This window comes from Thermobia domestica, chromosome 5 (genome assembly GCF_964235325.1).
Source record: "Thermobia domestica chromosome 5, izTheDome1.hap1.1, whole genome shotgun sequence".
NCBI classification, from domain to species: domain Eukaryota; kingdom Metazoa; phylum Arthropoda; class Insecta; order Zygentoma; family Lepismatidae; genus Thermobia; species Thermobia domestica.
In genome coordinates, this window is record NC_137458.1 from 32,876,020 (window position 1) to 32,893,294 (window position 17,275).

The 17,275-nt window shown below is 41.5% G+C and overlaps 1 protein-coding gene across 4 annotated transcripts in view; it reads right to left on the bottom strand.

Moving 5' to 3' along the window:
* The window catches only part of LOC145685839 (uncharacterized), a 199,226-nt gene that overhangs the window by 74,212 nt on the left and 107,739 nt on the right, over positions 1-17,275 (bottom strand). For all 4 annotated transcript variants that reach the window (XM_081758449.1, XM_081758450.1, XM_081758451.1 and 1 more), the window contains one exon: positions 10,397-10,566. In XM_081758449.1, coding sequence (XP_081614575.1) covers positions 10,397-10,566 — 170 coding nt within the window. The remainder of the gene's footprint in view (positions 1-10,396; positions 10,567-17,275) is intronic.

Below are 17,275 nucleotides of genomic sequence, written 5' to 3' on the forward strand. Positions count from 1 at the left end.
ACATATTTATCTAAAGAAATAACTAAAAGTTTCAGGTGAAGTTCAAGGTAATCGCGGGGGCTTCAGTTGCCCACAGGGAATATTAAGACTCCTGGCTGGTGGCCCTCCCTAATTACGGGCCTGCTCCAGGCTCGTAGCCAGCTCAAATTTTAGGGGGGGCCCGGTAGAAGTTAGGGCGGCGATCAAATCATATGATAGTTCATCACTATAATTCATTTGCAAGCCTACCGTGAAAACCTAGGGGGAGCAGTAAAAATTTAGGGGGGCGGCCCATTGCCCCCCGTGAATACGGGCCTGGCCTACTCTACATTTTTTTTTTAAACGTTCGCTGTTAACGATGCGTACCTCGATGGAAGTATATCTGGTCCACGTATATTTCATGCTTGTCATGGTGCAATACTAGGGCACTTGAGTTTGAAATTTTTCGATCAGTAAAATGCTAATGGGAGATGTTTGGTGCTTGCAGCAAGAAGCAAATCATTTACGCAGAAACGAATAAAATGCGCTACCTAATAAAATTCTAGTTTTTGCATCAATTTAACTTTTCTGTATAACGTTCTGGTTTAAAGGGTTAAATATGATTTACGGTATACGGGCTTCTGATGGATCACTTTGAACAAAGCATGTTTTCTCGGAAATTGAACTTGGTAATAAAAAATGAAGATTGCAACACTTTCAAGTTTTGACCGCTCCGACGCAAATACTAGTTTCTGAAACAATTAAGAATGCGAGGGAGGAAGGGCATATGCTAACTTCGTAGTGACAATGAAGCTTGAAACACGTTTCAGAGCTGTTGTGGCCCCAATGCAATGCTGCCCGTGTCACATAGCAAAGATGGTTGACAAGAGAAAGAGAGATTGTATTTCGTCACAAGCAATTCATTTGAGTTGCAGCAGACAAACGATTCGTGTGATCGAATAATTCTCCTGCGCAAAATGCATGCGCGGAAACCTAACTGATTCAATGAGCGAATCATTCCCAACCAATTCACTTGCGCGAAGGGAATGCGCAGAAACCTAACTGATTCAATGAGCGAATCATTCCCAACCAATTCACTTGCGCGAAGGGTATGCGCTGACAACCAATTCATATGAACGAATTAAATGATCGAATCATTTTAGTGAATCAGAGTAAATGAATCGATTCTCCGAAATGAATCATTTTGCCCATCACTGGCGTAGAGCATGGCGCTCTAGGATAGCCAACTTCTGATAGAATTTGGGCGGTGCAGATGTCCAGGCAGTGTGACCGTATGTTAATGTACTTCGCATAAATGCACGGTTTTAAACCCCAGGTTGTACCAACTAGGCGCTTGAGGAGGTTGAGCCGATTTTGCGCTTGGCGTATGATCTTGGTGAGATGTGGGGTCCAAGTAAGTTTGGAGTCAAATATGACACCAAGATAAGTAAGAGTATTTGACGGTACAACAGGTGTATGGTCTACTTGGAGGTTTAATCGACTTGGATTCCTGTAGATACGTGAACGGCGTCTACGTGGCAGGAAAACAATAAGCTGGTTGGCGTTGGCGGTTTCTTGGCGGTTTCGTTGTGTCAGAAGTTTCGGGCTGTTGCCCATGCCTTCTATGTGTGGTGTTGCTTGGCTTTGGTGTGGTAAGCGTATTTGAGTTGAGGGATCGCCACTGTCGCTGATCCCTTGTTCTTCATCTTGATGTTATTTCATTGTTGACGTCGGGGCATCCTGTACAGGTGTCTTGGTGGGTCTCTCGTCCCGAGGTTGTGGACAGTCGGGTTTTCTGCATCTCTGACATTCCTCCAGAATTTGGCGGAGTGCTGGTAGCGTAGATCCTCTAACATGGGTAGTTCCAGATCTTCGTGGATTTGGGCAATCCGTGTGTCTCTGGAGTGCCCTGTGATGGCTCGGGCTGCGTTGTTTTGGACCACCTGGAGTCGGCGGAGGTATGTGGGGTAGGTGTGTTGCCATGCGGGATGGGCATACATAAGGATAGGGAGGATGCACATCATGTATGTGTGGCGTCTTGTTTCTAGGGTTAGTTGTGGGCTGAGGAGAATGGGAAGTAGGTTCTTGAGGCGTATCGTTGCTCGTCTGGCTGATGCTTCCAGGTGGCCTGCGAAGTTCAAGCGTCGGTCTAGTATGACTCCTAGATATTTTGCCTGCAATTTTGGAGGAATGTCAACTCCGTGTAGGGTGAAGTGGTAGTCCTGTTGCTTGATGTTTTGGGTGAAGTCAACCAGCGTAGTCTTCTCTGTGTTCACCTTGATCTTCCAGTTGTTGGTCCAGGTCTCCAGAAGCTCGATATGGCGGCGGAGATACAGTTCTGCATATCGGAAGTTGCGGTGGCTGGCGAAGATCGCCGTGTCATCCGCGAATGTGGCTGTGGTTGTGGTCCTGGTGGTTGGTAGATCTGCGGTGTAGATGTTATAGAGTATCGGGGACAGGCAGGATCCCTGGGGTACTCCGGCTCTGATTCTCCTTAGTCCAGTTAGGTGTTGGGCATGGGAGACTCGGAAGGTCCTGTTGGTCAAGTAGCTGTGCACTGTCTTGATTTGGTAGGGTGGTAGGTGTGCCTGGTGAAGTTTGTGGAGGAAACCTTCGTGCCACACCTTGTCAAAGGCCTTTCCTATGTCTAGGAAGAGTCCCAAGGTGTGGCCTTTCTCGTTGAATTGGTAGGTGATTTGCTCCGTCACTCTGACCAACTGCATTGTCGTTCCATGGCCTGGTCGGAAGCCGTATTGATGGTCAGGTAGGATGTTGGCACCATCAATGTTCCCCATCAGTCTTCGGTGTAGCACCCGCTCAACTACTTTGCTGATATGGTTGAGCAGGCTGATTGGTCTGTAATTCTTTGGATCAGTCCTGGTGGCGTTTGGCTTAGGAATGAGGATGACCCGTGCTTCCTTCCAGGCTGGAGGGAAGTATCCCAGGCTGAAGATTGCGTTTGTCAGTCTGCTGATGAGTACCACCACTTTCCTTGGCGCTCTCTTCAGAGCTAGCGGTGGGATCCTGTCTGGGCCCGCTGCTTTGTTCGTGTTGAGCTTCTGGATGACCTTCGTGATTTCCCTGGGTGTGACTCGGTCTTCCACCGGAAGGGGTGCTGGTTGTTGTTGTATCTGCTGGAGGCTGTGCCGTACTTCTTCTTGGATGTGTGGTTGTATCGGTGTGTTGTTTTCGGTGAAGACTTCCTCCAGGTAGTCAGCGTGCAAGTTGGCTTGTTCTTCTGGGGTGTACACTAGTCCATGCAGCCCCCGTATTGGTTGCAGCTTGGGTGGTGCGTTCGTCTTGGATAAAGAACGGAGAAGGCGCCAGAAGTCTCGTGACGGTGCTTCAAGGTCTTGGAGTCGTTGGTTCCATTGTTGCAGCCGGAGCCTGAGGAGCCTCTTCTTCACTCTAGCAGTAAGAGCGTTCCATAGTGTTTTATACCTTGGGTGGCGGGTGGTTTGCCACTTCTTCCTCGCCCATCTCTTTAGGTGGATAAGTACCGTCGTTCGAAGATCTTCTGGCTTCTGCTGTGTCTGTGGTTGCACTCGATGTGTTGTTGTTGCCAACCTGTATGCTGACTGCATGGAAGCAGTGAGTGATGCTACTGCTTCGTCTAGGTCTTCCGGTGTGTTCAATGGTAGTCTTGGGTCCACCACGGCTGCCAGACTTATTGTGTACTCGTCCCAGTTGGTGTTGCGGATTGGAGGCAAGTTAGCTCGAGACACATGGGTGCGCACTGCGAGTGTGTATACCACTGGGATGTGGTCCGACTGCAATGCTGTCACCGCGTGAGGGCCGTCCGTTATTATTGTATTCACTGACAGGATCATGTCCAGCACGTCGGGGTTGTCTCCATTCCTAGGGAAGTGGGTTGGGTCTGGCGGTGCTGTTGCCAGGAAGTCGAGATGTCGCAGGGCTCGGTACAGCGCTCTTCCATTGTTGTTGGAGACCCTGGAGTTCCAAGCGGGATGCTTGCAATTCAGGTCTCCTCCCAACACAACCCGTTGTCCTAGCTGCCGTAGCTGGTGTAGGTCTGGTGCATGGAGTGGCGCATCGGGCTTCTTATACACTGAGATCAGATGGAGTGGGCCGTCCGGGGAGTGAATGAGGACACCAGTTGCTTCGATACACTGGAGGGCTGGAAGTGGTATCAAATCATGTGGAATTTGCTGCTTAATTAGGACTCCTGTGCCGCCCCTTGGTCCTTGCCTGTCAGTCCTGTGCAACGTGTAGTTCCTTATTTTGAAGGGTGTTGGTTCGTGGAGGTGGGTCTCGCTGAGGAGCACAACATCGATCCCCTCCCGGGTGAGAAAGTCGGTGAGTTCTTCTTTACTGTCTTTAATGCCTGCAGCGTTCCAGCTCGCTACACGTAGATGCCTGGTAATATGGTGTTTAGGCCGAGCCATCATCAATGAGTGTTGCAAAGACTTCCAGGAGTGTCGTCATTTTAACTATTGGATCTGTTTCGGTGGAGATTTTCTGTAGTCCTGACTTTAGTTAATAAGCTGGTGATTTTTTTTTAACAAGAGTTTCATTCCCATCCAATGGATGGGCGGGCCGTAGAAGGCAACACCTTCTCTGTGGCCAGAGATATTTTGAACTTTTTGAAGTAGATGACATGCAGAATGATTTCAGGCTATAGAATAATGTGGATTGAAGTAAGGAACTAATAGCAAATCAAGTTGACGAGGATCTGTAAGAGGTGGCTATTGTGTAAAAACGTTTCTTGGGTACATGTGCAGAGGTTATGAGCAATATATATGTGGATTTCGTTGGTAGATACGGCGGTCAGGATTATACTGATCTATGGCTTCGGTGTATTCGTATATTGCTAACAGATGATCCAGTGGTGGGTAGGCATAGCGTGGTACAGCAGGAACTTGGTCTAACAGCTCATGGACAATGGGATGTGCCAATTTGATTCGTGTCGCTATGTAGCGTTGACGTAGATGGTAGAGGTGTGGCAAAATAGTTGGAAATTGCGCACGACGATATATTTCAGCAGTGGGAGTATCGAAAGCGAGAGAGTAGGCCAGACGTAAGGCATGTCTTTCGAGAATTTTCAGACGTTCATAGTAAGTTGGCGCTGCTGATAACCAGGCAAGATGTCCATACGTGAGAGCTGGGCGTACGAAGACTTTATATGTTAGCAGTAGAAGTTTTGTATTAAGACCCCACGTGGTGCCTTTAAGGTTTCGTAAAAGGTTCAAACGGCGCCGGATATTAGCTTCCAATTGTTTTAGATGAGGCTTCCAAGTAAGATGTTTGTCAAATATTACTCCCAGATATTTGAGACTGTTTTGAAGTGGGATTGGAGAGTCAAAAAGGGTTAAATGTAGACGTTCCGGATTGCGACTGTTACAGTATTTATTGCGTTTGAGCCCAAAGAGAGTCATTTGAGTCTTAGTGGAATTCAGCTTTAGCTTCCATTTCAGGCACCATGTAACTAGTTTGTCCAAAGCTGGTTGTAGGAGTTGATTAATGCGATCCACTGAAGATCCCAATGCGACATAAGCGGTATCATCAGCAAATTGCAAGGCATATAGTGGGGGCTGAGGTTGAGGCATGTCGGCTACATAAAGAATATATAATAGAGGAGATAAAACAGATCCTTGGGGCACACCGGCGCGGAGTTGAAAGATGCGTGACTTTGCACTGTTGATCTGAACGAAAGCCTGGCGCTGATGTAGAAAATTGGCTATTAATCGGACATAGCTGTGAGGAAGCAGACGTTTGAGTTTGTAAATTAACCCCTCATGCCAAACAGTATCAAACGCTCTTTCAATATCAAAGGAGATCAAAACAGATGGTAAACGCTTATTAAAATGGTTGACAAGTAGTGTAGAAAGTTTGAGTAATTGATCAGCAGTGCTATAGAGTGGACGGAAACCAGCTTGAATAGTTGGTAGTTTGTTCGTGATTTGTAGATAGTGATGTAGCCGTTTTACCAGAAGACGTTCTAGGGTCTTGCTAAACACGTTAGTAAGGCTAATGGGTCTGTAAGATGACACAGCAGTTGGATCTTTGCGAGGTTTTAGAAAGACCACAATTTTAGCAAGTTTCCATGTAGTTGGAAAATAGCCTGTAGATAAAATAGTTGTATACAAAGAAGCAAGTAAGACTAGAAACGCCACAGGTGCCTTAAGCAGTTGACGATACGTAATTGAGTCTGCCCCCGGAGCTGTGTTGCGACGGCATTTAAGAACTGCTGTAATATCATCTGATGTTATTGGAGCAGTGAGCTGATTTGTGGGATCAAGGTGGTAGTTGAAATCAGGGTGAAATGATGGCTGCACTAGAGAACCAGCGTGTGAGATATGGGTATCTGTAGGACAAGTGAACAACGGTGTAGTGTGTGGAGTGAAGACTCCCTCAAGATATGTAGCGAAAGCAGTTGCCTTTTCTTCATCCGTCGTTGGTACTTGGTCAGCACATATGATGGGGTATTGTGGGCCCTGTTTCTGAAATGTTAGACGTTTAAAGGTATTCCAGAATTTAGTAGGATTTGTTTCTTGGCGCAAAGCATTACAGGAGGCACGCCAGTCTAGTCGTTTGCGGGCTACTATGTAGCTCTGGACCGTTCGTTGGAATTGACGATGGAGAAGAAGAAATCGGCGGTCATGTGTGCGACGAAACTCTGTTAAATACTCGTGTGAGCGCCGGAGCAGATCGAGGGCGCGTGCTGGTAAACGAGGTCTAGATGATTTGGTGGTACATTTAGGAACTGCGTAATCCGTAGCGTGGGAGACTATGTCAGTCAGAGTATGTGAGAGTGTTTCAATAGATGCAACTGTTGTGAGAGTAGGTGCAGTAGCCGGCAGATTTTCGGTAATATAAGTGCTGTACTGATCCCACCGAGCTTTGCTAAAGTTATATCTGGGTGTGCGTGGTGATGCAGATGCAGTGGATGTCAGACGTGGAGTTATAGAGAGAAGTATTGGGAGATGATCACTACCTATGGAACCAAGGACATCTATAGTAGTAAGTGGTAACAGATTATTGGAAATGATTGCCACGTCGGGACTAGTGTCGCTTTCCGGACGAGTAGGATGCGGCAGCTGCAGTAAAGAACTATGGGTAGTTTGGAGGAAATCATGAAAGCGTTGTTTCTGAGCTGCTGTACGAGAATGGTAGTTGATGTCTGCTAAGAAGATGTATGTTTTAAAGTTGAGATCTAAGTATGTCAGAAAACGATACGGAAGTGGCTGTGTAGATCGAACATAGGTGGTGGCGATGGTAATAGTAGTAGCTGGAAAATAGAGCGTCTGTATGACGTGTTCGGGATATTGCCCGGGAGAAGGTGGTATGATATGGCGCCGTGGAATAGAATGCTTAACGGCTATTGCTGCACCACCACGTGCGATGTTTTATGGCAGATCGGAGCGTATGAGATGATAACGTGGAAGATAGAAGCGGTCAGATCGTTTTAGAAAGGTTTCATTAAGAAGGATGCTATCTGCATTGTGCTGAGTTGCTAAAGTTTCTAGGAGAACTCGGTTGGTAGGTAGCGAACGAATATTGCAGAATAGTAATGTAATAGTCGTCCTTCTCTGACCTGTACTATTCATGATGGGTGTCTGTATGAAAATGGAAGTAGGTTGAGAGGCCGGAATATGTAGCTGCCATGTGGAGCTGAAATATATCGAAGGCGGCTTTGGTTGCATGATTTAGTATAGCCTCACGCTGGAAGGGAAAGGCATTTTGAAGAACGATAGTGATGAACTTCAAAATATTTTCCACAGTAGGTGGTGGTAAGTAAGATGTTTGTGTGGTCGCTGTGGTACTAGTCGGACGTGATGAGACATGAACGCGTAAAGGTACAACAGTCTCGGGCTTATCTGGAAGAAGCTGGTGAGTTGCGGTACGCAGCTTATAATAGAAGTTATCCAAAACATTTCCAGGAATTTGGGTCGGACCGTGGCAACGTCTCTGTTTCGTGTACGTGAGACGATCAGAATGTTTGCGTGCACTGGAAATAATTATTTACCGCCTTCGACAACTGTACTGCGCTGAATGCTCTGGTCTCGACAACTGTACGAGTACATCACTTCACGTGGACTTCCCTGCTGCCATCTGTTGTCCACACCATTATAACATTGTTCTTGAATAGAAATGTAGAGCTGTCGATGTTAGAGAATAGAATTGTATTTCCACTTTTGCTTAAACACATATTTATTAACATTCGTAACCACTATAAACTATAGCAAATTCGAATCTTGTAATAGAGTGATCAGTAAGAAATGTTCTCTGCTTTCTAATGAAGACACTACATTGACATTTCACCTGGGTTTGTGGTTTACAGCATCGTTTTCCCCCAGGTAGATCCTGCTACTCTATTCCCAGTGTTTCCACCCAAGAAAGGCGCAAAATTGTTTGAAAAAAGGGAATTTTATAGCACAATTCGAAAATGTTCCCTCCATTATTTCCCTCTTGTATGCAGTACGTTGACAAACTGTATACCGTCTGAAAGCCTGTTTCAGTAGCTTTAAAATGAGGTATTATACTTAACGTAAAACCAACCACAGGGTGGTCTATAAGCTTTTACACGGATCTTGAGAAGTGCAGGCGTCAAAACCTTACTTTCACCCCTATCTCCGAAACGAAGGGGATTAGACCCTATGTTCATATAGGCATTTTGGTTTAGAATGACCTTCCCTATCACCTACCAAAATCTTTGAATTTCCTCACCGGACACCCTATATATATATATATACAGGGTGGTTCAGTAATGTTGGACAGCCCTGAATAAATCAGAAACCAGAAGAGATATTAGCAAGAGTTTGGTGGATCCAGATACTTGTGAAAGGTGGACGTCTTCTGAGGTACCACACATTGTTACCAGGTCAACAGTGTTGCCAGCTCAGTACAAAGTTGTATTTTTTTAAATGGAACATATAGAAGTTTATGCCATCAAAAGAATTAGTACAGAATGTGAATACCAACAAGCGAAACCGCACATGTCAGTGTTGCCAAATAAGGAAGTTATAAAGCTTCAAAGGTCAAGAAATTAAAGTGTCCGTAGAGCAAAACTAGTAAAAAGGAAAGAAAAATAATACTACGGAATGAAAAGGAGTAACCGAAAGAGTAAACAAAAGAACGCACAGCATCCAGTGAGTAACAGGGTTGCCACAGCAAAGGGGGAAAAAATTGAAAATTTTGCAGTAGCTACAGGAGGAAAAGTGCCCATATGACATAATGCTGGAAACACCATAGAAAGTCTATGTAAGATTCAGGAATCCTAATAGCGTTTGTTCGAAAGCGATATCTCTAACCGTTTTCGAGATACACCAAAGGTGTGCGGAGTTTGCAACACTGCATAATAATTCCCTCGCCCTCCAAACTACAGGAACGAGTAATGAAAATGATACACCCAACAAAATGTAAGAACTGCACGGGTCTAATCGTCAAATCAATTATGCAGTGTTGCAAACCCCGCACACCTTTGGTGTATCTCGAAAACGGTTAGAGATATCGCTTTCGAACAAACGCTATTAGGATTCCTGAATCTTACATAGACTTTCTATGGTGTTTCCAGCATTATGTCATATGGACACTTTTCCTCCTATAGCTACTGCAAAATTTTCAATTTTTCCCCCTTTGCTGTGGCAACCCTGTTACTCACTGGATGTTGTGCGTTCTTTGGTTTACTCTTTCGGTTACTCCTTTTCATTCCGTAGTATTATTTTTCTTGCCGTTTTGCCAGTTTTGCTCTACGGACACTTTAATTTCTTGATCTTTGAAGGTTTATAACTTTCTTATTTGGCAACACTAACAGGTGCGGTTTCGCTTGTTGGTATTCACATTCTGTACTAATTCTTTTGATGGCATAAACTTCTATATGTTCTATTTAAAAAAATACAACTTTGTACTGAGCTGGCAACACTGTTGACCTGGTAACATTGTGTGGTACCGAAAAAGACGTCCCCCTTCCACAAGTATCCGGATCCACCACATTCTTGCTAATATTTCTTCTGGTTTCCGATTTATTCAGGGCTGTCCAACATTACTGAACCACCCTGTATATATATATATATATATATATATATATATATATATATATATCTTCCTGTGTGTAGAAGTGAACACATTGTACAAAATAAATATCAATTGGTTACACATTCAGAACGATCTCCACTAAATTATGTTCACATGTTCATACTACAGTGTACGTGCGCCTCGCAGGCCCGGAAAGTGCAAACTACGATAACAAACGAGTACTGCTATTAAGGGTTAATTTACTATCCTTGTCGAAGAATCCCACTGCACCAACTACTTCCGACTTCGGATGACGTATTATATAATATTTCTCATACCTTTCAAAGTTTGAAAGTCTATAATAATAATAATAATAATAATAATAATAATAATAATAATAATAATAATAATAATAATAATAATAATAATAATAATAATAATAATAATAATAATGTCTACTCACCTTTACATCAGTGAATGGAGACTCTTGATCGCAACGGTATATGTATGTCATAAGAAACAGAGCACTATCAGTAAGTGTTTCAAGTGGAAACATTCCGTTTTCATAGCGTGAAACCCAATATTTCCCATTCATTGATGGTTCAAAGTTCATTATCACACTTTCCGTTTTATCTGCAAAAGATAGAGAGACAGGGAAAGAAAGAACATAAAATAAGCATATACGTAGAAACAACAAGATGGAATAAATGCATTTCAGACATAGGACTAAGCTATTCTAGCAAAATTCACGCATCCCTATTGGTTAAACGTAAATCAACCCGTCTCAGCATAGTTCAACAAGACAAAAGGGAAATATATTTAATTTTCGAAGTATCGGTAAGTGATGGTAAAATATTGGAAGCTTATCCGATACTATTATTTAAAAATATATATCAGTGTTCAAAGAATTGTAATAGCTTGCTATTGTGCATCAGCACCGCATTACAGGTATACTAAATTTTGTACATCGGTCCATATCAGAAGATACAATTCTTAATTAAAATGTATTAGTCAATAATTTATCGGAGAAGTGCTCTAGAACGAAATAAATTTACCAGGTAAGCTAGAGATAAAGAAAATATTACTTGCGAAGAAGTAGATAATTAAAATGCAGCACTAATTTAAAGCTTACAAGGGAACCTTCCGAAAATGATAGTTGCAGTGAAAGATGTGACCTATGCCAATTGAAAGAGCTATAACAGAGATGAGCATTCCCCAAAAATTAGCTGCCCATAGCAATAGGTTCAAGAAATATAAGGGGTGGAAGTTCGGGAAACAGCAAGGTTGGACAAGGGGGGAAAGTGCAAATTCCGCAATAAAGGGGGGCTCGGCAAAATACAATGCTGACAAGTGATGTATAGAAAGAGACTTGCCATAATAGGGAACAAATGAAGACCACTAGTGGGGATAACAGGTTGCCAACTGCAATGAAAAGTACATGTTTTGCTAAGAGCACTATATGAATTGAGTCCAATATTCAGTGTCAATCCATGTAGAACATAAGATATCACGTGTATAATCAGTGGTACAATCTAACAAAAGAGAATAGAAAAAAACAGAAGTACGAAAAATACGGAAAAGACAAAGTTGGCCATAATGCGCCACATTTGATCACCATCTGTGCATATTAGAATGAACAAAACAAGAAAGCATCAACTATGCGGGAAACCGACGTACCTAGAGTCGAAAAGAAAAACGAGTTCCAAAGTTGGCAGCTCTGGCCATGAAAATCCAGACAATTCTAATATAGTTAGGCCACTCGCTTCACAAAAAGAAAATTTCGGCAACAGGCATTAGCCTTCGCATCATTTGTACATGCTCGTCCACATTATACGTGCAATTGTTCGATGAGACAATGGTCCAAACAGAAGATACATTTGCAGTGAGCACAGCGGAATACTGCCAATCCGTCACACATGGTACAATGATCGCTTGTGAATGTCTCGAAACAGTACTCTAGAGGTGTCGGAACCTTTGGTGGTATTTCTATCACATATCCACACCTGTAGAAAGCAAACATAATCAAAGGCTTGATCTGCTGTGTGTTGCTGTCTGCAGTACTATCACCGCCTATATTATATATCCAGTGTGTCCCACCTAACTCTGCGACTGAAATAGTTTCAAAGCGAAAAAAAATGTGACACATCCAGTTGTGCAGGAATGTACCCATGTCAGCGGGCGACAAACTTCTGTGAGACGCAAGTGCCCCCAAGTCCCTCATCATAGGGTCCCAGGGCCAACTTCAAAATTTCAAATAGCACCATCGGTCGAGTTATATTTCTTTCGATAAATCTTGGAATATGAAACAACGCATATCAGAAATATTTACTATATGGGATTTCAAAATAGCCGCCAAAAAAATCTGCTCGGTGACAAGAACAACGTGCATTTTTGGCGGCCATTTTGAAACCCGTGCTTCATATAGCAAATGTTTCTTATACGCAGTGTTGTATCTATCCAGAGAAATATCATCCGCCCCCTGTTCCCATTTGAAATGTTGCAGTTGACCCCTCGAGCCTTATGATGGGGGCCCTGGGGGACTTGCTTCTTACAAAGCTTTCTTGGCCCTCGACATGAGTACATTCCTGTGCAATTGGATTTGCAACATCATTTTTCGCTTTGCAGCAATTTGAGATCACAATGTTCGATGCCATGTTAAGACACAACATATATTTGTGGCGGCCATTTTGAAAAACATGCTTCATATAGCAAATGTTTCCTATAGGTGTTGTTGCACATTCCATGATCTATCGAGAGAGGTACCACTCGGTCCCTGTTGGCATTTGAAAGTTTGAAGTTGGTTCCTGGGGCCCTATGATGGGGATCCTGGGGGCATTTGCTTCTCACAGACTTTTATCAGCCCCTGACATTGGTACATTCCTGCACAACTGGATCCGTCACATTTTTGTTCGTTTCGCAAATCTGTCAGGTCACAGAGTTTGGTGGGGACACCCTGTATATTCCCACATACGACCCAACCATGACATAATGTTCACTACTTCTATTATCGGTTGTTGGCTGAACCCAACCATTTCATGTTCCCCGACTTGACATTGCCTCAATCACTCTAGCATTGATGCGTTCCGAGTGATGCCTGTTGCCGGAATTTTCTTTTTGTGAAGCGAGTGGTCTAAAGACTATTCATATTAGACTTGTCTGGATGTTCATGGCCAGTGTTACCAACTTTGGAACTCGTTTTTCTTTTCGACTCTAGGTACGTCGGTTTCCTGCATAGTCGGTGCTTCTTGTTTTGTTCATTCTAATATGCACAGCTGGTGATCAAATGTGGCGCATTATGGCCAACTCCGTCTTTTCCGTATTTTTCGTACTTCTGTTTTTTTATTTTCTTTTGTTAAATTGTACCACTGATTATACACGCCATATCTTATGTTCTACATGACAGGTTGACACTGAATATTGCACTCATTTCATATAGTGCTCTTTGCAAAACATGTAGCTACCTTTCATTGCAGTTGGTAACACTGTTAACCCCACTTGTGGCCTTCATTTGTTCCCTATTATGGCAAGTCTCTTTCTATACATCACTTGTCAGCATTGTATTTTGCCGTGCCCCCCCCCTCTTTTTTTTTCGGAATTTGCACTTTTCCCCTTGCTGTTTCCCGAACTTCCACCCCTTATATTTCTTGAACTTATTGCTATGGGCAGCTAATTTTTTGGGAATGCTCACCTCTGTTACAGCTCTTTCAATTGGCATAGGCCACATCTTTCACTGCAACTATCATTTTCGGAAGGTTCCCTTGTTAGGTCGAGAGAGACTTCCCTTCCCCTTTTTCTCATTAAATGTGCTGCTACTAGTGATGGGTAAGTTGCCCGGAAGATAGTTTTGGGGAATTTTCCGTGGAAGATTCCCAAAAATGGGAATTTACGTACAATCACAAAGAAAATACATTCTATTACTATACAGTGAAGCCTGTCTATGTTGGCCACCATCGGTTCCATTGAAAAGTGGCCAACTTACAGAAAACAAGTGCTATTGGTGTATTTTTAGAATATGATATCTAGTATTACTTGATTGTAAAATTTAATAAGCAGTGGCACGACAGCTACTTATAAATAATGCATGTAGAGTAATCATAAAAGTATACAGTACTAGAAAATATTACTATAGTATGTTTAATATATTTGCATGCCTTTCTCTTCCTGAAAACTGGTCTGGTACATTGGATTATTCGGATTGAAAACACAATAACACAAACAACAGTGGTGCCCAGCCCCCTTATGTCCATGACGCACCCCCCCAATTGTCTATCCGTAGGTGTTCTTCCATGAAAAAAATCTTCTTTTCGATTAATATTACCCCCCCATCAAACATATTTATATGGATTTTTAACCCCCCACAATATTTCAATGACGCAGTTTGCGTCATAGCCCCCCCTTGTGGGCACCCCTGCAAACAACCATGAAATAGAAGCGTATGTAACGCAGTTTATTGAAATTGATATTATAGCACACTGAGTTATTCAGATTGAAAACATGAAAAGCTGAGTTATAAATTGAGAAATTCATATGCAATTTATATGACTTCTTTTCAGTTGTTACTGAATGGTGGTTCATTCTAGACGTATTTGTTTTATTCTTTTTGGCAGATATGCGCATTCTAATATTGTAGTTAACTACTTCTTGTTAATGAGCTAGAAGTGTTTCCCTTGAAGGAAAAAATGTTTAGAGAAAATCTTGAGGGAATTCATATCTCAAAAATTCTGCTATCTTTTGACAAGCCGACAGATGCAGATAGTTGAAATTTGAGATGGATAGTTTGAGAGAGAACCTTGAGAATTTTCCGGCATTACTAGAGCTCCCCACTGATGAGAGAAGTTGATATAGCTAATAGTTTAACCAAAACAGACAGGGTAAACAAATACGTACAACCATTTGCTGAATTCCTGTACGTGCTTTTTCTTATTCACATCTTCCTTCACCACCCCTTTATCAGCGTAGTCATCTGTTCATTGACCTTCAAGAGCAAATTGCGTGAATCCTTGATTCTTTTCTCCAGTATCAAATACAGAATATCTGATTTTCATATGGGAATACGAAAGAGTTAAAAAAAAAAAAAACGTTATTTTGCGTGGCCAAGATACGTAGGTGAATTTATCATTATCATCATCGGATAAACAATGCTTCAGTGTGACCAACTTACAAGATAGACAACTGGCCAACTTATAGAGTAGTGAGTAACGAATGTGTTATGGGAAAATGCAGGTTCAAGACAAACTAGGTCAAGATAAGCAGGTGGCCAACTTAGAGAGGTGGCCAAGTTGACAGGTTTCACTGTATTATGATTTCAAAGTTAAATTCGTTTTTTTTTTATCAAAGTATATTATTACTGTTGTTCCAGAAAATTATCTAAAATGTATATTCTGAAACCTATTGTGTTATTTTATTAATATTTTATTATATTTAGAGAGTACGCATAAATGTATATTTACTTACGATATGTTCTATGCAAGTAAATATGTGGAAAAATGGTAGGTGCACATACTTTTAAACCTCTAAACAGTTTAAATTTATATGTAAGTGGATTTTCTAAACTTGACTCTACTACTGATATTATAAACATATTAAATTTTTACATGTTATAAACAAATTAGGTTGGGTAACTGCCAGAAGACACATGTCGCACCATTTTATCAACATTGCGCATACATATTTATGTTTATAATATTTGCAAGATACTGACTTATTTTTATGATTTTGCACGTAATATTGCCACACATGACCTTTCTTCCTACCTATTTCCCTAAATTCCATGCGTTAATTCACATGTAAGAGAAGTCCGAGCACCTCTTTAAAAATTCAAGTCAGAGACAGAAAACAGACCGCGACGTCTCTTACTAACGGTGATTCGAAGTGTATTAATAGTACTTCATCCCTATTTCTACATTATTTCTCCATTACTTTACAAACTGGTTCCTTTTCATGGTTTATAAATTAGTACTTTAGTACTTTTTAGTGCAAATGGAAACGGAACCTTAAAAATCATATTATTAGTTATTCAAAGTACAGACGACAAATTGTATTTTTTAAACAACCAAATTACTTAAAACCTAGAAGTAAATCATAATAAATAACAGTAAAATATTTAGTCATACAGTTGTTATAATTTGGAAGATAAAATAAAGTTTGATTTACACGGTCCTTAATCTCAGCGACCCCAAAAACTTCGGACTCTCCACTAGTATTGGTCGTATTGGTCATTTTATGTTATCCCCTCCACTTTCTCTAGGAGTGTTAGAGGGTCTTACCCATACTGGAAGCTGACTTCCATCTTAAAAGTCACCAAAACTACCACTAAAACACATACAGTCCCGAAAACTATGGAATTCCACACTAATATATGTAATTTTGGGTCAATTTTATTCGTGGTTGGTGTAAAAATTCTCGGCTTCACTCATAAATGTTAACAGTATACTCATGACTTTTTTTTCTTATTTTGGTAGGATTCTTACAAGGAGAGTCCCACAAGTTGTTGCTAAATCTGATTGCCACATAGCATATTTGACAGAGCATCATGAAAAATGAAGATAAGCAAAAGTTAAGGTGCTATGGACCAGAAAGGAGCTATGGGGATTCAAAATTGGAATATCCAAAGAATTATATCATGGAATTATATACGTTTAAAATAAATATCTTGAAAACCGTTAAAGCAATCAAAACAAAAGTTAAATAATATAATGAGAACAAAATACCTTTCCGCAACTGTAAAAAGTGTTGCCATAGATGAAACAGTGTTGCTAACTCAGCATAAAAATATTTTGTTTGAAATAGCACCATATACATGTGTTCACAAATTTAAAATGCACTATTATCACTAAACATAACAGTGAAGTGTAGTGGTACAGAGTTTCACACTATTGGAGCTATGCGTGATGAAAATGTACAATGGAGAAGTCTGATATGTGGTTACAGATGGTAATAATGGAATCATACTATGAATTTATTTCAAATGCATAACACAGATAGTATAACATAGCAAAATGTCAGCAGTGTCACAAAATATTGATGCATTTGAGAAACGAAATTGAGTGATGGCAGTTTTACGTCCTATGTCAGCGCTGAAGCTATATAGGAGTGCAAAGTAAAATCCGAATCACTATAAAAGAGAAACATAACAATGAAATGTAAGGTGAAAAGTGCAATAACAATAACATGTCCGAGGAGGGATTGGAGCCCGCGATGCCTAGTATGTCGGTTGTCTAGCCTTCTAGACCACACTGGTACCCGGTCCCATTAAAAACGAAATAAGGTAGTATTATAATAATTATATTTCCAATGTGAATATGGTAATATTATAGTGTACAAACATAATCATATAGGGTCT